The sequence below is a fragment of the Pinus tabuliformis genome, chromosome J (assembly GCF_031772625.1).
Source record: "Pinus tabuliformis cultivar Carrire ecotype Pingquan chromosome J, CPIR1, whole genome shotgun sequence".
Lineage (NCBI taxonomy): Eukaryota > Viridiplantae > Streptophyta > Pinopsida > Pinales > Pinaceae > Pinus > Pinus tabuliformis.
The window spans coordinates 66,090,285-66,114,433 of record NC_142295.1 but is presented as its reverse complement, the minus strand read 5'-3'; the positions used below and the strand labels follow the sequence as shown (position 1 = coordinate 66,114,433).

Below are 24,149 nucleotides of genomic sequence, written 5' to 3'. Positions count from 1 at the left end.
CAATGAGTTTTCATTATGCAAAAAACTTTATACATATAACTTTCATTGTACGAAAAGCTTTTATTAAGTAGAAAATTTTGATCATATAACACATTTAATCAATTAATTAATAGTAAAAACAAATACTACACTGCATTGCAACTAATACCCAAACTAATACCCTTGTCATATTTTAATTGTGAATGAAGATGAAAATAATCATCAATATAATGAATTGTTTAATAGTCGAACTTTATACTCGACCAAACCGCAAGTGGTCTCTTAAACCAGGTTCACTTGTGACCAACTCGAACAAGTGATTATTGCTAGGGTTTAATCCAGTAAGGGTTTGGGTGAAACGCGATCGGCGTTTGTTAGCACAAGGCCGCATACAGCCCATCGTTACAGCGGTGTCGGAGTATCATCCATACGAGGACAGATTCCGCTAGTAGATCTGTTACAGAGCTCAGATTCTGTTGCAGAGAAGAAATGGGTACCAAGGGGGTTTTATCTCAGAAAGAAGCAGACATTCAAATGATGCTGGCAGCAGATGTTCACCTCGGCACTAAAAACTGCGATTTTCAGATGGAGCGTTACGTTTACAAGAGACGCTCAGATGGTAAGCTCTGACAGAAAATGAAAAGGTCCGTTTGTTGATGGCTTTATACTTGTACAGGGCTTCTGTTTCACGGGATTTTATTTGTTAAGACTATACGAATACGGATTTCTTACTAAGCATTAATTTGTTTGTTGTTGTCTCGAAACTATAAGGATCGTGGGGCTTTTGGTATTTATAAGTAATTTTTTTTTTTTTTTTTTGGTTTGGTGGCAAGTGGATATTTTGAGAACATTTTATGTTATGGAGGTTTTCGATGAATGGGTGATTGTTATTAAGGATGTTTTTAAGACCGAAAATGCCGTAGATTTACATGATCGGAAGATTTTGGCAACCTGTACGTTTATTTGAATTAACAGCATTTGACTAATGTTGTTACGATGCTGCTTGTATATATGGTTTAGCTGGGTTGGAGTGTTGTATTCTCTGCTAATTGAATACTGAAGGTATCAGTTGGTCACGTAGTAGCCCACTTGCTGTTGTTGAGTATTTCCGCCAGTTGACAGAAATCAAATCTGTTTGACTGTTTAAACGGAGTGGAATTTTGTTTGCGTTTTGTGATTACCTCTTTCAATTGTCAGGAAGGTTTGGCTGTCTAGGTGAAATGCAGTTGCGTCTTTTATGTTGCTGGATAGTTATGTCAATTTACAGGAAGCGGATCCTTTTGACTGTCAAAGTGGAATGATATTGTGTCCATGTGCTCATGTTACACTACATTCAACTGTGGAAACTGTGGATTTGGGCCTTTATGGCCCTGTTTATGGAGATCATATTTGTGTCAATTAATTGCCAATAAAAGGCCTAAGAAATTGACGTCTAAATCCCTAGTTCACTTTGCAGCTTGATAAATTGCCTAGGAGGAAGAAGATTATAAATATTAGCAACTTCAGGACAATAAGCGAAATGAGCTACATACAATAGCATATTGAACGAGTCAGGATTTGGTCACAATGTAGGGAGGGCTGCTCTGGGTGTCCGCTCTAGTTGAATTTCAAGTTTTGAATTTCTATCTTGAACACTCCCTGCCAAGCCACAGTTAGGCTCAGGCCTCCTTGCCAACACTACTCAACATACAAACCTCTTCCTGATACCTTGTTGAAAATTGGACAGACGAGGTATCAGATCCACAACCTATCCTTCCTCTGGTTGGCTGCTTTACCGCTGAGCTATATGGCCCTTTATGACAGAAACCCTTGTTCAATTGGGTTGGTGCCTCCAACTAATGGAAGATAGATTATGCAATTCACTATGGGTGGGTGCAGCAGCGAAAATGAATGTGGGGTTTTCTACTCACAGAGAAAATTAATACAGTAGAGGTTGTTTAAGGATAACAACACATGTTGAACATTTCAAAAAAGAAAGAGCTGCCATTAGGCTTTTACAGGGATTTATAAACAGTGGACATAATGAATGGCGGGTGAGGTAAAAGTTTAGTAGAAAGCCTACAAGGGAGTTCAGCATATGGATCATGGGGACCGCTAAATCTTCTTGCTATAAATATGCTGAGTCACAAAGAGGGTTGCTAATGTTCTTAAAAGAAGGCATATTATAACTGCTTTTCGCCTTCAAACACCACAAAAAATGGATAATGCGGATCATGTTCAAACAACGTAGAAGTTGATAACAAATTCCCTATCTAGACTCTAGAGACATTCACTTTAAAATATGGCGTGGGATTTTAAAGATCAGACAAATGCATTTAGCTGGAAAATAAAGAGTTCGAAGAATTACTAATACTATGGAGTTGTCTGTTTGTTGTGGGGTGATTTTATTCTACTAAAAGCATGTTGTTCAGTCGATGGTTATGTTCATGATAGGAGACTGATCATACTATGGAGTTGTCTGTTCGTTGGGGTGATTTTCTTTTACTCAAAGCATCTTGGTCAATCGATGGTTATGTTCATGATAAGAGAGGAAACATGCTTCTGTTAATTTCCATGTTGGCTGCCACCTGCTTCAGTCTTTAGGTTTGAATAGGAAGTCAAGTGGTAGTATTAAGGCGTAAGATTTTGTCTAAGGTCTTATAGTCTATAGGATTTGATTGGCAGCGAAGTGGTAGTATTGAGGTGTAAGGTGTAGTTTAAGAGCTTGATATATCATACAAAAGACTCAAATTTCCCAGTCACAGTATGGAGATAAAGCTTTGTTAATCTCATTCTCATGACTACTCTCTCGAGTCCAAGTGTGGGCATAGGTGTGTACTCATGGCTACTCTACTCGATTCTTAGTGTGGGCATAGGTGTGTACTCATGGCTACTCTACTCGATTCTTAGTGTGGGCATATGTGTGTTTATTGCACATGCAAACTTTCTACATTCCTAAAATGGATTAGAATTGCAACTTACACTTTTTTTGTTAGTTCTATTATTGGAAATAAATTTTACATGCAGTACCTAGCTCTGCCTGTCAGTGGTCTGCCACTAGGGAAACCGGACCATTGACAAAATGGCAGAGCCTCTGTCTAATATTCATTAGAGAAAGAACTTGATTGAAGAAGAAAACACCTAGATAGCTAACATCAACAAAACTAAAGTTTGGACAACTTTGACTGTAAGCCTTTTTGTCAACTGTAAACCATGGAAACACATACAAGAACATAAACAAAGGTGTTAAGAGGCGGAGGAAGTAGCGATGTCAATGGGGCTTCGCTTCGAAGATTTGATGCCGCTGGGACCTGCAGAGTTGATGATATCAGCTTCCAGCCTAGCTATTGCATCCTTCAAGTCAGCTTGCCCTTTCCCCATCTCATCTAGAGTCAATAGGATTTCATTCTTGGCATCTTGCTTGTCCATCAAAACTCGAGCCAACGAGGATCTCATCCTCCAATACAAGTCTATGGTTAGCAAGTATTGATTTTTCCTGCCATGAGTGTGCCTAGTGTTAAAATTGGCAACTAGGGCCAAACTCCATGTGGGTCATCTTACTTATGGTAGCTGATATTTTTCTTGGATCCCTCTCATCGAGAGGTGTAGGATTGATCTAAAGATCATCCGATTCCAATAAGTATTCATGGAGTTATGAATTTATTTGTGTTATAAGCCAATTTGTCAAGGTCGGCCAGCAACCAAATAAACCCCACATGTGCTCAATGTTTTAGTATAAAAGGAGATGACTTGAGAGTCATTTCTCACACACATTTCTATCTTGATTTCTCTCCACTTGTCTTGGGTTTTAGTGGAAGAGAAATCTAGGAGTGGAAGCCTTAGAAGCTGGAAGAAAAGTGGCTACCCTAGTCGCAATCAAGAAGAAGGAATACTGCTTCCCTAATCTAGAGGACACAGTCATGAAAGAGAAGCCCTAATGCTATCTAGAAGGAAGCCTACAACCCTATACGCTGGTCCCTACCAAAACGTAGTCAAGGAGGACATTACCATGCCCTAGCCACAACATTAGGAGGCTACCCTAGACAGCATGGAAGGGCTGTGTGGACATCGTATTGAGCAGGAGTCTTAGCTGCTGTTTGGAGGGGTCCGAAGTGTTGGAGAAGGGGTTGAGTTCCCTTGTTATCATGCCGCAGCCATAAAGGACTATTGGAAGGGCAGCCGCAGTCATAGGACTGATTTGTGGGAGGTTTTAGTGACACATTTATAGGGCCGCAGTGAGGGACTGCTAACAGCAATTGGGAGATGAAGTTTGGATGGCCAAGAGACCTAGAACATACCTCCTAACCAGGTCGCAGTCACCTCTAAGGACAATAAGGCAAACAGGGGTTTTTTCCCTATACGTTAGGCTAGTTGGTGTGCCCTAACCAGACTAGTACATGCACAGAACCCTAGACAAGAAATCAGCGGTAGCATGCAGCAGAATTGAGGGTTGTTTGTGGACTGATGGATAGATGCATGGGAAAACAAGGCAACTAGTATAACAATGCTAATATGTATGGGTTAGTTGGGCTACATGGTGTTGCCCAGAATGTTGGGACAACGCAATGATGGGACAACAATGTCATTATGGACAACAACTATGAAGGGACAACCCTATGACATAGGACAACAGTGACATTGTGCAGCAGTTGCAAAGTGGGACAACAACTATGGCATGGCAACAAAGTGTGACATCAGCTGTGACATGACAACAAGAAGCATGGATAGCAGCAAGCATGGTGCAGCATGGCAAGCATGGTCTAGCATGGCAAGCATGGACAACATGGCAGCATGGCAAGCATGGTGCAGCATGGGAAGCATATCACAACAGTGACATTGTGCAGTAGCTGCAAATCGGGACAACGACTATGGCATGGCAATAAAGTGTGACATCAGTTGTGACATGACAACAACAAGCATGGATAACAGCGAGCATGGTGCAGCATGGCAAGACAACATGGCAGCATGGCAAGCATGACTAGCATGGCAAGCATGGTGCAGCATGGGAAGCATGAATAACATGGATAGCTGTGGCAAGCATGGTGCTGCAAGCACATGAGACATGCTGTATGACAACATGGTTCAACAATGGCATATGGGACAACAATGCAGCAAAATGTGTAGCAGTCATGAGGTCCAGCAGTGTGATGATGGGTGCAGCATGGTGCAGCACGGTGAGGTGCAACATGATGACGGGATGCAGCATGATGATAGGTGAAGGAGTCACCTTGGAAAATCAGTTGAAGCAACATGTCTTCAATTGATCTCATGTATCATCATCTTAGAGATGATCTATGCTCTTATCTAGATAAGTCAAAGTGTTGACTTCTGTTGTAAATGTACTATCTCTCTATCTCTCTCTCTCTCTTTGCTGAACTATTGAAGAACATATAAGAAGAATTCATCAAGGGTTTCCCCACATTGGGGTTTGTCCCTAGTTAGCGCCACATCTTGTGTCCTCTTGTCTTGGCTTGTCTTCTGCGATTTATGTTTATGTTCTATCTGCAGTTTACTTTAATGCTGATGTGATTGCTAATCTGGAAAAGATATTGAGCTAACTGTGAAAATTGAAATAATTTGCTCTAAGCATAAAACATACCTAAATTTAACATGGTATCAGAGTTAAGGTGAAGACAAACCTCAAGCAAGAGTGAAAGAGCAATCACCGAAGACAGTTGGGAAAGGACAAAAGGATCAATGGATTCTTCATCCCTCTTCAAATTCACCAAGGGTGAAGTCGAAGCAGAGTATATTATCATAATGGTGCAGCGGAAGCTTCTGATTGTGTTAAAATTGGACAACTAGGTCCAAACTCCATGTTCTGATGCTCAGATTAAGAGGCTAATATTTTTGTTGGATTCCTCTTTCTGAGAGGTGTAAAATCCATATAAAAATAGTCTTAATCCGATGAGCAGAACTTATATTTTGAATTTATTATTCTTAATAAATTATATGTGCAAGGTCAGCCAGTTTTGTAATGTAGGCTCACATGCCCAACAGATGTGTCACACACCCTCATTGATGGATATATATACAGGAAAAGTTGGAGAGAATTTGAACACAACACAACTCACATCTTCCTCTCTCATCCTAAAAGTACGAGCTACCTGGAGGACGAATTTCAGCCACACGTGGGAAGGACGAAGAGGGTTTCTGCTACTAGGGTTTCGTAGAAGTTTCAGGACAGCGTTGACTTTTGTAGAACTGACTTGGGTTGACTCATCTACTGGTTGGAGGGTTGTTGTGACACATGCTGGGCTGGCTGACCAAAGGAGACTTTGCTGGTTGAAGCATCCTGTTGACCGCCGAAACGAACACATACATTTTTCTTGTTTCTGATTTGTCTTCTGTAAGATCTGCTTATATGTTCTATCTGCATTTTGCTTATCTACTTGTATGATTGCTGTGAGAAAAGTGAAATTGCTCTTAGCATAGAACATCTACAAAACTTTACATGGTATCAGAGCTGAGGTGAAGACAAACTCTATCTATAGCAATCATCATCGAAGAAAATGGATTCCTCTAAGCTGGAAGTCATCACTTGGAGTCATAAGCACAACCTCTTCATGTGTAGTCTCCTCCTCTCCACGTCTGGGTTTTTGGTGAAGGAGAGAGACACCATGAGTGATACGCTAGTCTTCAAGTGATGCCCTAGCTGCTGTACATTGCCCTAGCCGCAGAGATCTGAACGCAGTCAAGGGAGGCATTGTTACGCTGCACAAGAAGCCTTTATACGCTGCCTGTAGCAGCCTAAACGCAGACTTGTTCACGTAGTCAATGGAGGAAGAAGAGCCGCAGTCATCAAGCATAGAAGAATTCATAGGAGATCTGGCCGCAGTTGAAAGGAGACCTGTAGCTGCCAAGCCAATACGCAGTGTGAAGGTTCACGTAGCCCTAAACTTCAGCCACGTCCCTAAACGCTGTAAAGGAGAAGACGTTATGTATGCACAACACTATACGCTGTCATGATACGCATACGAAATTAAGGAAACTATACACACAGCGTGGACATCTATACGCTCAGTTATGGACAGTCTATACGCTGTCACCTTATACGCAGTTATGGACACTATACGTTGTCACCTTATACGCATACGCAGCAAGTCTATACGCTGTCACCTTATACGCAGTTATGGAAACTATACGTTGTCACCTTATACGCATACGCAGCAAATCTATACGCTGTCATTATACGCAGCAATGGAGAATCTTCGCATAAGGGAGCCGCATCCGCAGCAAGGTATTGACTGCACCATGGTGCAGTCATGACACTCTCGGCATCCTGTAACGTTCGTTGATCTGGCAGCGTGGGATCTGGCAACATAGATCAGGCAGCGTGTATTAAATGATCTCGGCATAAGGACGCAGTCACCATGAATGAATACCCTCGACCTCCAACGATATACCTGTAGTTGATCTATTATAAAGCAGTTATACTACAGCATGGGATCCGTGTTAATGCCACGTAACTGTAGGTGACAGCGTGGTAAAATCCAACGTTGTTTATGAGAAGAAGCAGTCTTGACACCAGATCTTGGTGGTTCTTCTATAGATGTTTAAGTATATTGAATAACAGTATGAAGATAATCCAGTAACGTATCTATTGCAAACAGTGATCTGAATTACAAGAAGTGACAAGGGTAAGGATCTCGGTTGGATGAAAATCTCGAATGAAGGGACTGAGTTATCTCACACAACAGTCCTGAAATACAGTCTCGGTGAAATCTCAGTAAAGGATTTCGGTGCTATCTCAGGGACAAGGTCTTGTTACTATCTCAAGAAAAAGTCTCGGTGCTACCACAAAGGACAGTGACTTCAATTCGGTGTTGTAATTTCAGTTTCGGTGTTATTGCAGAAGGAGAGGTTCAGTGCCATTGTAGAGATAAACTCAGTGACCACAAGATTCGGTACTATTAGAGTGACCTCAGCTTGGTACCATCACATGACCACTATGAGAGGACGTTCTACTTCAACAACCTTAGTGATGCATGAGATCAAGAGCAGCATGATGATGCATGATGCATATGCAGTGGTGCAGCTTGAGAACCTGATGTAGGATGATGATAGGTGAAGGAGTCACCTTGGAGGATCAGTTGAAGCAGAATGTCTTCAACTGATCTCATCGTTATATGAGATGATCTATGCTCAGATCTAGACAAGTCAAAGTGTTGACTTCTGTTGTAAATGTACACTCTCTCTCTTTCTCTGCTGCACTTTGAAGATAAAAGAAGAATTGATCAAGGGTTTCCCCACACAACTGATCTCATCCTTGGGGGGATGTTCTTACTATATGACATTTACTGATGACTTCTCTCGCAAAACCTGGATATACTTCTTGAAGAAGAAGGATGAGGCTTTCATGTGGTTCCGTACCTTCAAAGCCTCGGTGGAAAATATGACCGGAAAGAAGAACAAGATTTTGAGGACTGACAATGGCACTGAATATGAGTCAAATGAGTTCAAAGACTTTTGCAGAGAAGCTGGCATTAAGAGGGAGACTACCACTGCATATACTCCTGAGCAGAATGGTGTTGCTGAACGCAAGAATAGGACTATTGTGGAAGCTGCCCGTGCCATGCTATGTGACCAGGGTCTTCCAAAGTTTCTGTGGGGAGAAGCTGCAAATACTGCTGTGTACATTCAAAACCGATGCCCTCATTCCGCTTTGGACTCCAAAACTCCCGAAGAGGTTTTCTCTGGTAAGAAACCTGATGTCTCACATTTTAGAATTTTTGGATGTCCTGTCTATTTTCATGTGCCGAAAGAAAAGAGAAGTAAGCTGGATGCTACTGGGAAGAAAGGAATGTTTGTGGGCTACAGTGAGACTTCTAAGGCATATAGAGTCTATGTACCTGGTCAAAGGGAAGTAGAGATAAGCCATGATGTCCCTTTTGACGAAGATGCCTCCCTGAAGAAAGTAGTAGATCTTCCTAGATCTAAAGAAAACCATGAAGAAAGACCTGGAAATCTGGAAGAACCCCAGGATGAGACTATGCCTGATGTTGAAGGGCAAATGGACCCTATTGATCCTTCCCCTTCTCTATGAAAGAGGCCATCATGGCTCAGGGACACCCTCGAAGATGCTGAGGGTCATGCTGCCCCAAGGGGAACATTTCGAGAAAGCAAGAAGCCGTGTAGATACCAAGGGTATCTAGCTGCCATGAGTACTATTATACAATCTGAACCTGGATCTTTTGAGGAAGCCATCAAGCATCAAGTCTGGAAGGATGCTATGCATGAAGAATATGAGGCTATTATGAAGAATGATGTCTGGGATGTGGTCCCGAAACCGAAGGACAAATCTGTTGTCACCGCTAAATGGCTCTACAAGATTAAACATGGATCTGATGGGAGCGCTGAAAAGTTTAAGGCAAGATTTGTTGCCCGTGGCTTCTCTCAAAAGGAAGGAATTGACTATGACGATATATTTGCACCTGTGGCTCGATATACCACCATCCGATCCATCATAACCCTTGCTGCTACGCAAGGATGGAGTCTTCATCAGATGGATGTCAAGACCGCTTTTCTGCATGGTGCAATAAAGGAAGAGGTGTATGTAGAACAACCTCTGGGATTTGAAGTTCAAGATCGAGACACTTATGTCTGCAGGTTGAAGAAAGCCCTCTATGGGTTAAAGCAAGCACCCAGAGCTTGGTATGAGAGGATGGATAGTTACTTGATGAAGCTGGGCTTCACTCGAAGCAATGCTGATCCAAACCTTTACTTTAAGGTTGAGGAAGGAAAGCCTCTCATTCTAGTGCTGTATGTGGACGACCTCTTCCTGACAGGTGATGACCCTCTCATTCATCAATGTAAGAGGGAGCTTGCTGCTGAGTTCGAGATGAAAGACCTAGGACTGATGCACTATTTCCTAGGCCTGGAGGTCTGGCAGAGACCTGGAGAGATTTTCCTTTCTCAAGGAAAGTATATTGTGAAGCTTCTGGAAAGATTTGGGATGGTGGACTGTAAGTCCGTGTCGACACCAATGGAACTCAATTTTAAGAAGTTGAGTGGCAGCGCTGCAGGGCCTATCTTGGCCAATCCTACTGAGTATCGTCAACTCATAGGAGCTTTGATGTTCTTAGTGGACACCCGTCCGGACATATGTTTTGTAGTGAATACTTTGAGTCAACAGATGGTTGAGCCTCATCATTTTCACTGGGTTGGTGCCAAGAATCTTTTGAGATATCTTCGGGGCACGATAAACCATGGGCTGAGATACACTGCCAGGAGTGTGATACTCCGGGGATATACTGATGCCGATTGGGCTGGCAGTGTGGTGGATCGTAAGAGCACATCTGGATGCTGTTTCAATCTTGGTTCTGCTTCGATCTCATGGATGAGCACGAAGCAGAAGTCGGTGGCTTTGAGCACCGCGGAGGCCGAATACATTGCTGCTAGTATGGCCTGTTGTGAAGCAGTTTGGTTGAGGAAGCTCTTTAGTGAGCTGTTCCAACATGTGCTAGATACCACTGTAATACTCTGTGATAATCAGAGTGGGATTCGTATGACTGAGAATCCTGTGTTCCACGACCGATCCAAGCATATTGATATCAGGTACCACTTTATCCGGGATATGGTACAGCGAGGCGCCGTAAGGCTCGATCATATAGGAACTGATGAGCAGGTCGCAGATATTCTCACTAAGCCCCTGGGGAAGGTCAAGTTCCTAACCTTCCGTGAGAGTCTTGGTGTCGTGGAAAGACCCTATGATGTGGGTCCTGTTGGACGATGAGCTCTGGGAGCTCTGGGGGGCTTTGGGGATAGCTTCTCGGAGCTATAAGCACTCATAATGCTTCTGCCCCACCCTTGTGATTATTGAGCTGGTTCGCCACTCATTTAATCTGTGCCCCGTATGCATCCTACCCATTGAGTTCAGGGCTCATGGGAAGTACCTCTCATTTGGCCAATGAGGTGTGGAAAAGCTAGAGACTATTAGCAAAGACTGATGGACGCATCAGAGATTGCCGTACTCTCTATCTAGGATGGCATGGTCCAACCACTTGATCTGGGATCAAGATTTGTGAGGTCTGGGACCTCTGGACTGATTATGTCAGTCGGGGAATAATGTCTTTGTGACTGACCCACTTCTGTTCTGAAATAAAGAAGCCAGCAAAGCAAGTTTCGGCGGGATGACTCACGATGTTAATTGCACTAATAGATGGAGTTCTCCCTAGTTGAGAGGGAGTGTTAAAATTGGACAACTAGGTCCAAACTCCATGTTCTGATGCTCAGATTAAGAGGCTAATATTTTTGTTGGATTCCTCTTTCTGAGAGGTGTAAAATCCATATAAAAATAGTCTTAATCCGATGAGCAGAACTTATATTTTGAATTTATTATTCTTAATAAATTATATGTGCAAGGTCAGCCAGTTTTGTAATGTAGGCTCACATGCCCAACAGATGTGTCACACACCCTCATTGATGGATATATATACAGGAAAAGTTGGAGAGAATTTGAACACAACACAACTCACATCTTCCTCTCTCATCCTAAAAGTACGAGCTACCTGGAGGACGAATTTCAGCCACACGTGGGAAGGACGAAGAGGGTTTCTGCTGCTAGGGTTTCGTAGAAGTTTCAGGACAGCGTTGACTTTTGTAGAACTGACTTGGGTTGACTCATCTACTGGTTGGAGGGTTGTTGTGACACATGCTGGGCTGGCTGACCAAAGGAGACTTTGCTGGTTGAAGCATCCTGTTGATCGCCGAAACGAACACATACATTTTTCTTGTTTCTGATTTGTCTTCTGTAAGATCTGCTTATATGTTCTATCTGCATTTTGCTTATCTACTTGTATGATTGCTGTGAGAAAAGTGAAATTGCTCTTAGCATAGAACATCTACAAAACTTTACAGATTGCCTACCAATAGATCACTTCAATGGGAAGTCTGGATCTCAGGGTGAAAGGAAAGGTAAATGCCTTGCTTACAATAAGTTCGACCATTATGTGAAGGACTGTCCGAATGGCAGGGACACATCTCTTGATGAAGATAACAATCATTCCAGGGACATCTTTAATGATCGGAGGAAATAACAGGTAATGCAGGTCATCAAGGAAACAACCGACTCTTCAAGGAAAGCAAGGAACACCAGGTATGAAGAATCAAATGTTGTTTCTGATAAGATAAAGAAGCGTTATCTTGTATTGGCCCTCTCCTTTAGATTCTGTGGGAATCTGGCTTATTGATTATAGTGCTTCAAGGCACTTCATCGGATAGAAGGGTGCTCTCTCGAATTTGGTAAGAGATGGAAACAATCGTGGGATTATACTTGGAGCCAATGCCACCTATCCCGGAAAGGGTGTAGGAAATGTTACCCCTCAATTGAATTAGGGTAACTCGATTCATTTACAAAATCTCTTTTATGTACTTGATCACAAGAAGAACCTGGTGTCCATTTCAGCAATGGAAGTCAAAGGTTTTAGGGTGGCATTCATCGATGGAAAGGTACGTGTTTGAAAATAGAATTTTCAAAGATGCTTTTACTCATGGGTTTAGGGTTGGAAATTTGTATCAAGTTGCAGGATCGTCCATTGGGGACCATGTCAATTGACACATCTCATCTCTAACACTGGAGGTCTATTATGGGGCCCTACTCGATGTGAGTCAGATGGTGACAGGGATGCCTGAATTCAAGAAGAGCATGAAGGTACATATCTGAGATGTACCGAAGGAAAATCTTACAAGGGGACCATTCCCTTCATGTAGCAGGTCCACAGGTTTGGAACAACTCGAGGGGTTTGAGATTCATGATCGGGAATCTTATGTGTGCAGGTGGAAGAAAGCTCTCTATGGCTTGAAGCAAAACACCGCGGGCTTAGTATGAGAGGATTGATTGCTGTTTGATGAAGCAAAGATTCATTAGGAGCAAAGCCGATCCAAACCATTGCCCGAAGGTTGTGGATGATAGACCTCTCATACCAACACCTTCTGAGGACAACCTATTTCTGGTAGGTGCAGACCCTCTCATTTGCAGAAGTAAGAGGGAGTTGGATTCCTGATGTGGAACGGTAAACTGCAAGCCCGTGACTACCTTGAGGATCTTAACGTTCAGAAGTTATATGGTAGTGTTGCCGGACCAGATTTGGGAAATACCTATGAGTTTCATAAACTCATTCACGTTGATGTTCTTGGCGAACATCCGTCCGGACATATGATTTGCAGTTAGTTAGTATGATGAGCTCATATATGGTTGAGCCTCACTGGATTGGTGCCAAGAATCTTCTGAGATGTCTTCGGGGCACAATCTCTCATGGATTGAGATACACTGTCGGAAATACGAAGCTGCATGATTGTTCGAATGCTGACTAGGCAGGCAGTGTGGAGGATCTCAAGAGCACTTTTGAGTGCTGATTCTCTTTGGGTTCTGCTCAATATCCTGGATGAGCAGGAAGCAGAAGATGGTTTCTTTGAGCATCGTTGATACTGAATACATAGCTACGAGTATGACCTTGTGTGAAGCTACCTCATTGCGAGAGCTCTTCATTGAGTTGTTTGTACACATGATGGATACCACGTGATCTTCTGTGTCAACCAAGGGGGATTCGATTGTTGAGGAATCCGCTCCAGCATATAGACATCAGATACTACCTTATCTAGGATATGGTACGTTGACGAGCAAGGAGGCTCCATCGCATTGAGACTGATGTACAGGTCGCAGACATTTTGTCTAAAGCCCCGGGGAGAGGTCAAATTTGTGACTTCCCTGAATGACTTGGAGTCATTAAGAGACCTTCTTATAAGGGTCCTGCATGTTGCATGCATTGAGCTCTGGGAGCTCCGGGGGGCTTGGGGTACTTACTGGAGCAACACACGACCATAATGCGACTCACCCTCCCCTAATGGTGTGCTGTGTACGAGGTGAATGGCTCAACCTTCCCCTGTGATACCCCGAGGGGACTTAGGGACAGGATGAATGGTTCTCCTATCGAGGCATCCTACCCATGCGGTCTGGGACTCATGGGAAGTACCTCTCATCTAGCCAATGAGCAGGGAAATGGGGTTAGGGACCATAATAGTACTATCGATGGATGCATCGTTGTATCTACCATACTCCTTATGCTAGGATGACCTCCATTGATCTGGGATCAATGAAACTGATCTGGGATCAGTATGAGTGGTTTGAGACACTCTCTTGTGATATTGATCTGGGATCAATGAAACTGACTTCGGGTCAGTAAGAGTGGTATGACACACTCTCTTCATATGGAACTGACTTCAGGTCAGTAGAGAATGGTATGAGACATTCTCGATCAATTCTTCTTCTTCATGGTTCAGCAGAGTCGAGCTCAACAGAGCAGAGCAGAGTAGAGCAAAGTAGAGCAATGCAGGGCACTGATGGCAAAGATAGTACAGTAGGACATATAGATCAGCGGATGGAGTTCTCCCTAGTTGAGAGGGAGTGTTAAAATTGGCAACTAGGGCCAAACTCCATGTGGGACATCTTACTTATGGTAGCCGATATTTTTCTTGGATCCCTCTCATCGAGAGGTGTAGGATTGATCTAAAGATCATCCGATTCCGATAAGTATTCATGGAGTTATGAGTTTATTTGTGTTATAAGCCAATTCGTCAAGGTCGGCCAACAACCAATTAAACCCCTCATGTGCTCAACGTTTTAGTATAAAAGGAGATGACTTGAGAGTCATTTCTCACACACACTTCTATCTTGATTTCTCTCCACTTGTCTTGGGTTTTAGTGGAAGAGAAATCTAGGAGTGGAAGCCCTAGATGCTGGAAGAAAAGAGACTGCCCTAGCCGCAGTCAAGAAGAAGGAATACGCTGCCCTAATCTAGAGGACGCAGTCATGAAAGAGAAGCCCTAACGCTATCTAGAAGGAAGCCTACAACCCTATACGTTGGTCCCTACCAAAACGTAGTCAAGGAGGACATTACCATGCCCTAGCCACAACATTAGGAGGTTGCCCTAGACAGTGTGGAAGGGCTGTGTGGACATCGTATTGAGCAGGAGTTTGAGCTGCTGTTTGGAGGGGTCCGAAGTATTGGGAGAAGGGGCTGAGTTCCCTTGTTATCATGCCACAACCATAAAGGACCGTTGGAAGGGCAGCTGCAGTCATAGGACTGATTTGTGGGCAGACCTAGAACGAACCTCCTAACCAGGCCGCAATGAGGGACTGCTAACAGCAATTGGGAGATGAAGTTAGGATGGCCGAGAGACCTAGAACGAACCTCCTAACCAAGCCACAGTTACCTTTAAGGACAACAAGGCAAACATGGGTATTTTCCCTATACGTTAGGCTAGTTGGTGTGCCCTAACCAGACTAGTACATGCACAGAACCGTAGGCAAGAAATCAACAGTAGCATGCAACAAAATTGAGGGTTGTTTGTGGAGTGATGGATAGATGCATGGGACAACAAGGCAACTAGTACAACAGTGCTAATATATATGGGTCAGCTGGGCTACATGGTGTTGCCCAGAATGCTGGGACAACAATTTCATTATGGACAACAACTATGTTGTGACAACAACTATGAAGGGACAACCCTATGACATAGGACAACAGTGACATTGTGCAACAGTTGCAAAGTGGGACAATAGCTATGGCATGGCAGCAAAGTGGGACAACAACTGTGACATGACAACAGCAAGCATGGTGCAGCATGGACAACATGGCAGCATGGCAAGCATGACCAGCATGGCAAGCATGGTGCAACATGGGAAGCATGGACAACATGGATAGCTGTGGCAAACATGGTGCTGCAAGCACATGAGACATGCTGTATGACAACATGGTTCAACAATGGCACATGGGACAACAGTGCAGCAAAAGTTGCAACAGTCATGAGGTCCAGCAGTGCGATGATGGGTGTAGCATGGTGCAGCATGGTGAGGTGCAACATGATGACGAGATCCATCACGATGATAGGTGAAGGAGTCACCTTGGGGAATCAGTTGAAACATGTCTTCAATTGATCTCATGTATCATCTTCTTAGAGATGATCTTGTTCTTATCTAGATAAGTCAAAGTGTTGACTTTTGTTGTAAATGTACTATCTCTCTCTCTCTCTCTACTGAACTATTGAAGAACATATAAGAAGAATTGATCAAGGGTTTCCCCACATTGGGGTTTGTCCATGGCTAGTGCCACATCTTGGCATGGTGCAGCACGGTGAGTTGCAACATGATGACGAGATGCAACACGATGATAGGTGAAGGAGTCACCTCGGAGAATCAGTTGAAGCAACATGTCTTCAATTGATCTCATGTATCATCTTCTTAGAGATGATCTTGCTCTTATCTAGATAAGTCAAAGTATTGACTTTTGTTGTAAATGTACTATCTCTCTCTCTCTATCTATCTGCTGAACTATTGAAGAACATATAAGAAGAATTGATCAAGGGTTTCCCCACATTGGGGTTTGTCCCTGGCTAGCGCCACATCTTGTGTCCTCTTGTCTTGGCTTGTCTTCTGTGATTTATGTTTATGTTCTATCTGCAGTTTACTTTAATGCTGATGTGATTGCTAATCTGGAAAAGATATTGAGCTAACTGTGAAAATTGAAATAAATTGCCCTAAGCATAGAACATACCTAAATTTAACACCCAGGGTTGGACATCCATTGACTTCATGATCCTACACAATGCTGCACGAAGCAGGTGCGTTTTTTGGAAGTGAAGCGTTGGAAGCATCATTTTCCAAAAATCCTCAGAAGCAAAGCATCTATTGTGTGTGTCTATATATATATATATATCATTGCATTTAAATGTCCAGAATGCCAAATTAGTTGCAAAATATATCAAAGCGTGCATATTGTACACAAATCAAGATAGAAATGGCATCCATAGTACATTAATGATTAATTATTCAAGCATCAACCATCTAGAATCTAGATTCTTCTCCTCTTTTCTAGACATCGCCACTACCTTGATTCTCTAGGGATATTAGTCAACATTGCCCAATTATGGTCAAACTGCCTAATCCAAGCCTTAAAATATGGTAGAAAAAGCTTAACATGCTTGATCAATAATTTTGACTTGAGTGAAGGGTAGATTTTGCTAAGGCCATGACAAAGGAGTTCAACAATCAACAACACACCAACACTGGGGTACATATAGGGCTTGGTGCTCTTGATTAAATGCCAATCACATGCCCTCATACATGATATAATCTAATGATGTGCCACAATTTCATTGATCATGAAATCCTCAAAACTATTAAGTCTGCTGAATTTTGAATGGGATGTGAAATTCTATTTTCTCCATATGAAGTTTGATGAGGTTGGAACCACTCTCAAACATCCCGAGTCATTTCATGGTAATGTTAAAAGTTTAAGTAAAATGATATTAAGAATTTAACATTACCAGTAGGGAGCATCTAGGAAGCGTCTAGGAAGCATCAAAGGAGCGCCCTAGGAGTGTTCGAAGTTCGAACTTTGGGAAGCATGGTTCCTCACATAATGGTTCCAAAATTTCAAAAATAAAGGAGAAGTGCCCCGTGAAACCGTGCGAGTGCTTTTCGGAACCCTGTGGGAAGCGTGGCGAAACCATGCTGGAACCATGGTTTGTCGTACGGAACCGCAAAAGGAACCATTATGGTTCCCATAGGTCCAAGAACCACAATTTTCCAAGTGAAGTGTGATTTTGAAATTTGGGTGCGTGGTTCAATCCGCGGTTCGCTCACGAATCTGCAGGGTTTGTGGTTTCAGCTTCTGATTGGTGGGGAGGGGGGACAGTTCCTGCAACACTGATCCTACATGCATTTGCGTTCACATACCACACTGTCTTCCAAGTTCTACAATTCTTGTTTGATGTCCAGGGGAGTTTGGTCTCTGAATTGGTCGGTGAATGCGGCAGTGCGCAACCTGGCCCAGGTACCTCCCTCGATCCCACAACCAACCCTGCCTTGGCTGCTGTGGGTGCACTGTCAAACCATTGTGATGAGCCACCAGCGATTGGGGATAATCCCTGACCCAACATTCAATGCTACTAACCAGCATAGACCCTGTTCTACCTTCAGGAAACCTAATGTAAGGAGCCGTGGTGGGGCTCTGCTACAAACAGACTTAGACCAGCGAGAATCTGGGGAAATGCCAGTGCAAAATCCCATCGGCCTTCCCAGTTTATTATTGCCAATTAGGGAGTGTGCCTGCAGTGCCATTAGAACTGCCTGTAACCTCAATTATTTCACTCCAATTTGACTACTATCAAACTGCTGCATGCAAAGGGATCCCGCGATAAGGTCTGCTGGGTGCATTAATCACCAAGCCTTGAGACTTATAAACACTGAGTGTACTCCACGTTTATGACCGAGGGGTAAGTCACCTCTGCCTGTGGAGCAATGTGACGGCTCCTCTTGTAGCCTTCCTCCTCAGCCCACCTGGGGTAAGGTGCAACTTACACTCAAATCTATGTGAATTTAGCATTCCTTGAGGTGCAATTCCTTTGCCTTGAGAATTTAGCATCCTTATGCACTCAGCTTGCTCAACGTTTGCTATGTTAATTATCTTTTGGCTTTGTGGTTAGTTTACTTGTGAGGTTGATGAGTGTCATACTGGTGTTCTGTATTTACTATTATATCCTACTGCATTGGAGTTTCGCTTTGTGGTTAGTTTACGTGCGAGGCTGATGCGTGTCAAGCTGGTGTGCTGTACTTATTATTATATCTAACCTCACTGGAGTAAGTTCCAAGTGTGCAGATATTGTCAACATGCCACAATGATGTACACAAAAATGTTTTTAGGGTTATAAACTAAACTACAACCAGTGTTGAGGGGGATGTGTACCATTTAAAATCTGCCTGCCATGTGACAGTATTTTTAGGTGGTAGGAAAAATGTTTAAAACTCCAATTCCCGTCTCTGGATGCTTGTTTGATTATATATGTGTACCTATTTATTGATAAGTTAAAAGGATGACATCTAGCATCCATTTTAATTTTTCACATGGATACTTTATTTACAAGTGGTATCAGAAGAGTGTATAAATGAACAGTGAAGCTGTTAAAATATTACAGTAGCGATTCAATTTAATGATGGTTATGTTTTTTGCACATTCAAACTCTCTGCATTCTAGAGATGGCTTATAAGGTGCAAACTTGCACCTAAATCTTTGTGAATTTTGAAGCAGATCTTGTGGCAAAGTCGTTGGCTTGAGATATTAGCAGGCTTCCACTTTCTGTTACTGGCATTGCCGAAGGTTCTGCAAGTTAAGTATCTATTGGCTTTGAGGTTAGGATGCTTGTGAGGGTGATGGGTTCACACTGGTGTGCTGTATTATATGCAACCCTGCTGGAGTATGGTCCTATTATGTGAATATTGTCGATATGCAACAATGTTGTATGCTAGTCAGTGTTATTAGGGTTATATATTATACCACCAGGGTTGATGGAAATGGGTACTAGGGTACTAGGTAAAATGTATCCAGAATGACAATAATCTTAGGTGACAGGAAAAATGTTAGAAACTTCAATTCCTGTCTCTGGATGCTTGTTTTGACCTTATATGTGTACCTAAGTCTTTGATAAGTTAAATGAAAGGCATCCAAGAACCACTTTGACAAGGATAATTATTTACGAGTGGTATTGGAAGGGTATAAATTGACAGCAAGGCTATAGCAGTGTGATTTGCTGGTCTATAAGATGTTTGTTCATAGGTTGGTTGAATAAATTGCCCAATTGTTTTTGGCAGGATGTTCATTCACTTAGGCCCTTTTCTGTGTAAGCTTCTAATATAATGTTCAAATTTGTGGTTTTGCTTTCAGGTATATTTATCATCAACTTGGGTAAGACTTGGGAAAAGCTGCAGCTTGCTGCAAGAGTAATTGTAGCAATAGAGAACCCTCAGGATATAATTGTACAATCTGCAAGGCCATATGGTCAGCGAGCAGTTCTGAAATTTGCCCAATTTACTGGAGCTCATGCAATTGCTGGCAGGCATACACCTGGAACATTTACAAATCAGCTTCAGACATCATTTTCTGAGCCTCGTCTTCTGATTCTTACTGATCCAAGGACTGACCATCAGGTAATGGGTTAAGTAATTGCCTAATTGGTGATTTGAATTATCTAACTTTTAACCATATTACAGGTTGGTTCATATTTTGAACTTTTTAAAGCCTTTATTCTAACAACCATCATTTTTCTGCCTTGTAGCCTATAAGAGAAGCAGCCCTTGGTAATATTCCCACTATTGCTTTTTGCGACACAGATTCTCCAATGAAACATGTTGACATTGGTATTCCTGCAAATAACAAGGGCAAGCACAGCATTGGTTGTTTGTTTTGGATGTTAGCAAGGATGGTTTTACAGATGCGAGGGACAATTGTACCAGGTCGTAAATGGGATGTCATGGTAAACTGAAGTCCAGGCCAATGAATATACTTCATTTATGGTTTACAAATCATTGTATATGAACAATTTTATAATAACTTGGTGCTTAAATTCATTTTTATTCTGCTTTTTTGCAGGTTGACTTATTCTTTTACAGGGAGGCAGATGAAGCGAAGGAAAGAGAAGAAGAGGAGGTTGCTCCAGCCGAGTATGTTCCTAATTTTACTCTTGGTGCAGAGCAATGGCCTACAGAGGTTGCTGATGCTCAGTGGGAATCTGAAGCACCTGCAGTTCCTAGCATTGTGCCTCCAGTTGCTGGTGCTGATTGGATGGCAGCTCCTGGTCAGTTTCTTTTTGTCACTCAGTGTGGCTTTTATAATTTTCCAGTCCTGTTAAATACTACTGGTTTTTATTGTTACTCTTGAGAGCTGCTAGTAATTTTTTCCTTTGATTTTTAAATCTTTAAAAGCTGGTAAGTTGTTTTTCTTTGAATTCTTTAAATTTTATATTGTTTGCACTTCATTTCTTCAGAAACTGTTAATCTTTTAGTTTTAAATTTCAAACTTAAATTAAAGCATGAGATTTTGGACAGGTGATCTCTTCTGAGTGACTGGCCTAATTATAATTGTGTTTAATGAGTCCATGTTTCTGTGATCAGTTCCGGAAGCTGTGGCATGGGATATGGCAGCTGCTCCAGCCATACCAGCAGCTGCAGGGTGGGATGCAGCCATACCGGCAGCTACAGGGTGGGATGCGGCCCCTGTTCCGCAACAACCTCTAGCTGGAATGGGTGCAACTAGTTGGGAACCTGCTCCTGCTGCACCCACAAATTGGTCTTAATAGTTTATCTTTGGGAGGGAAGAAGCCTTGAAATTACATTGCTTTCTCTCCAGTAATATCAATTTTTTTGACTTCTATATTTGATGTACTGTGAAACGTGTCTCAATTTTTGTCAGTGGTCTTCAGTTGTGACTTGGACTGCGTTATGAAATCAATACTGCAGTTGCAAATACATGGCATTGCTGAAACATATATTAGATGGCTTGCACTAATTTATTAGCTTATTGTTAGGCTATTCGTTCTAGCTCATCCTACTTTAAACACTGCTCTATTGAACAGGTTTTTGGAAATTAACTGTACTGTTTCATATTTAGAAATTAAGCTTTTATCTTTTGGTGATTGTAACTGAAATTTATGCGTTGGCAAGATTTAAAAAAATTCAAGCTTTTTGCTCCTTGCTGAATTTTCTTATTATTCACGATTTGGGGATTTTTTATGCACAGTCATTCTTTTGTACAATACCTACAAAACCCATTTAAGGAGAGATCTTGTTTGTTACATGAGGAAGATAGTCTTCAACGTAAATTTTTCTGAGTGTGTTCTTCAGGATCTTTAGCATAGATACTTAAAGTCAACCCTTGTAATTGAGTTGCCTTGATTGACAGTCAACTCAGATTTCTATTGATTGTCTAGTTTTCGGTTTTACACTTTTGGATTTCTGTTAAAACTGTTGTGATGATTTGTGGTATGAAAATATTTCCTAGCTGGAAGACAGAGCATCATAAATTTGTACATAGTTTTTAGGATATTAGGTAGTTGATTGGAGTTTTATTATTGATAATAAATATATTGCTTGCGATCCTGACTATGTTGATTATAGTTTCACATAGTTGATCTAGGCTCATAAAACACTTTACGAAGCCAAACTATCACTTGTGTTCTGGAAAATATTGTGGAAAATCTTGTGAACTGGACTAATGAAAAACTAAAAAAAAACTTCAAAATTTGATAGAACTAGTCGATTAAAGACAGGCTGAAGATTTTAGATTGAACTCACCTGAGTTCTGTAACGAAGCTTATGTGAGGGAAAAATCAATACAATCAATGCCTCGAAAAGTTGCCTTGACTGACAGTCAACCCAGATTTCTATTAATTGTCTAGTTTTGGGTTTGACACTATAATATGTATTTAGTTGTCTGTCAGGCTATTATGTAGTTGATAGGAATTTTGCTATTGATAATGACTGTTCTGGTGATTTGTAGTAAGAGAATATATCCTAGCTGGAAGAGAACATTAAAAATGTGTACCTGGTTGTCACTTAGGCTGTTATGTAGTTCATTGGAGTTTTTCTATTAATAATGAAAATATGGCTTGTGATCCTGTTTATGTTGATTATAGTTTAAAATCGTCGAGTTGTGCTCATCATCTACTTTTCAGAACCAAACTATGGTTCGACTTGCAGGAAATATTCTGGAAAAACTTGTAAACCTGACAATTAAAAACTCAAAAAACTTCAAAATTTCACAGAACTAGTCGATTAAAGATGGGCTGAAGATTAGGATTGAACTTGCCTGAGTTTTGCAATGAAGTTTGTCTGAGGCCAAATCAGTGCAATTAATTCCTCCAAAAGTTGCTGTTTATTCTTTTATCTACATTTGCGCTATGATTTAGAATGTAATTCTTCATGAACGAACTATGAGATGGCATTATGGTTTGATTGTGAAGAGGCCTTTGTTTTCTGCAATCATCTATCGCAAGCTATCCCTTTAGTGTCAATATCCCTATGACGGGATTTTGTTCCACATAAATACTCTTGTGGTGTGTTCGTTTTGCTGATAATGAGACATTCCCTGTACCAAAGGCTTTTGCCAATATATAGTTTGGGTTTGGGGTGCAGGCTCTTGGGTCATTGTGATAACTTCCTCTTTCACTTTGATACTAGATATTTCTGCAGAAATGGCCCCTATTTGAGTTGTGGTTGTCTATGTGATATTATTATATGTAATATTTCTAGTATCATCCTTCACACTATGATACTAATATTGCTACCGTTGGTGGCCCCTCTTTTGCTTGATATCTATGTAATAATATTATATGTTTAGGTTTCTTTTGAAGGTTAACTATGCGATATTATTTATCTATGTAATAATATTATATGTTTAGGTTTCTTTTGAAGGTTGTCTATGTGATATTATTATACGTAATATTTCTAGCATCATCCTTCACTTTGATACTAACATTGCTATACTGTGGGTGGCCCCTCTTTCGTTCGTGCTATATAATAATATTATATGTTTAGGTTTCTTTTCAAGGTAATACTTTCTCTCTTTGCTTTGCAAGCTTAATTCTTTTGATATTTTGTTTCTGAAAGTGCGCTATTAACAAATTCAATTGTTTTTGAAAGATGTTGCGAGCATGTACAAAACTGTTTCCCCACGACCTGCTTTTCTGAGTATGCGTAACCTTCTTAGAATCGCTGTAATGTACCCCGTCTAGTGTTCCATATCCCAAACATGTCAAAATAAATAATCTACTTCAAAACATATCATCTTAACTAAAACTAAAAAGAAAATTGTTTCTATATGGTTCACTTTATTTAAGATTTCCCCCTTCTCATGACACAACATTGGTGAAGACTGAGAATATTTTTATACAACCTGGAATATGTATTGGTCTCCTGGGAGATTTCTAATTTGCTTTCCGGATAATAATCTGGATATACAACCTGGATTACACTATCCATTCATCTGATAGAGGTTGTTCCTAATGTTGTATTTTGTTTTGTTTTGTTTTGTAAATTTAAATCTGGTTTGTGGGTTTTACCTTTACTTTTTAAACAAATTTTGTTTATGGGGACAGATACCTTGGTTCATTTTACCAGATAAAGGAAAACTAGCCAGATAACCAAAATTCATGTTCAATATGTTTAGAACAAAAAACTTATCCGAGACTCTGTAAAGACAAATAACCAGAGCACATGATATTGGGCAGGGAGGAAGTCACTTGGGTTTGAGTATTGATCAATTCCCCAGGCCTCCGTGAAAATTAATCGTCATAATAATTGGTTTAATGGTGCACAGCATACATTGGATTCCTTCCTCGATGGTCTAATGTGCGATTTC

At 41.4% G+C, this 24,149-nt stretch overlaps 1 protein-coding gene across 1 annotated transcript; it reads left to right on the top strand.

Annotated features, from left to right (window-relative positions):
* Positions 1-233: 233 nt before the first annotated feature.
* LOC149225527 (small ribosomal subunit protein uS2y-like) lies at positions 234-21,438 on the top strand. Its single transcript, XM_089377119.1, has 5 exons — positions 234-598; positions 19,680-19,942; positions 20,071-20,268; positions 20,385-20,589; positions 20,906-21,438. The coding sequence occupies exons 1-5, from the start codon at positions 469-471 to the stop codon at positions 21,085-21,087; spliced, it is 978 nt and encodes a 325-aa protein (XP_089233245.1). The 5' UTR covers positions 234-468; the 3' UTR covers positions 21,088-21,438.
* Positions 21,439-24,149: the final 2,711 nt, after the last annotated feature.

Bases quoted from the DNA above. Each gene is read 5' to 3' on its own strand.
- LOC149225527 (XM_089377119.1), top strand. From the start codon at position 469: ATGGGTACCAAGGGGGTTTTATCTCAGAAAGAAGCAGACATTCAAATG. The intron at 599-19,679 runs GTAAGCTCTGAC...TTTTGCTTTCAG, and splicing joins TTACAAGAGACGCTCAGATG to GTATATTTATCATCAACTTG. The intron at 20,269-20,384 runs GTAAACTGAAGT...GCTTTTTTGCAG, and splicing joins GTCGTAAATGGGATGTCATG to GTTGACTTATTCTTTTACAG.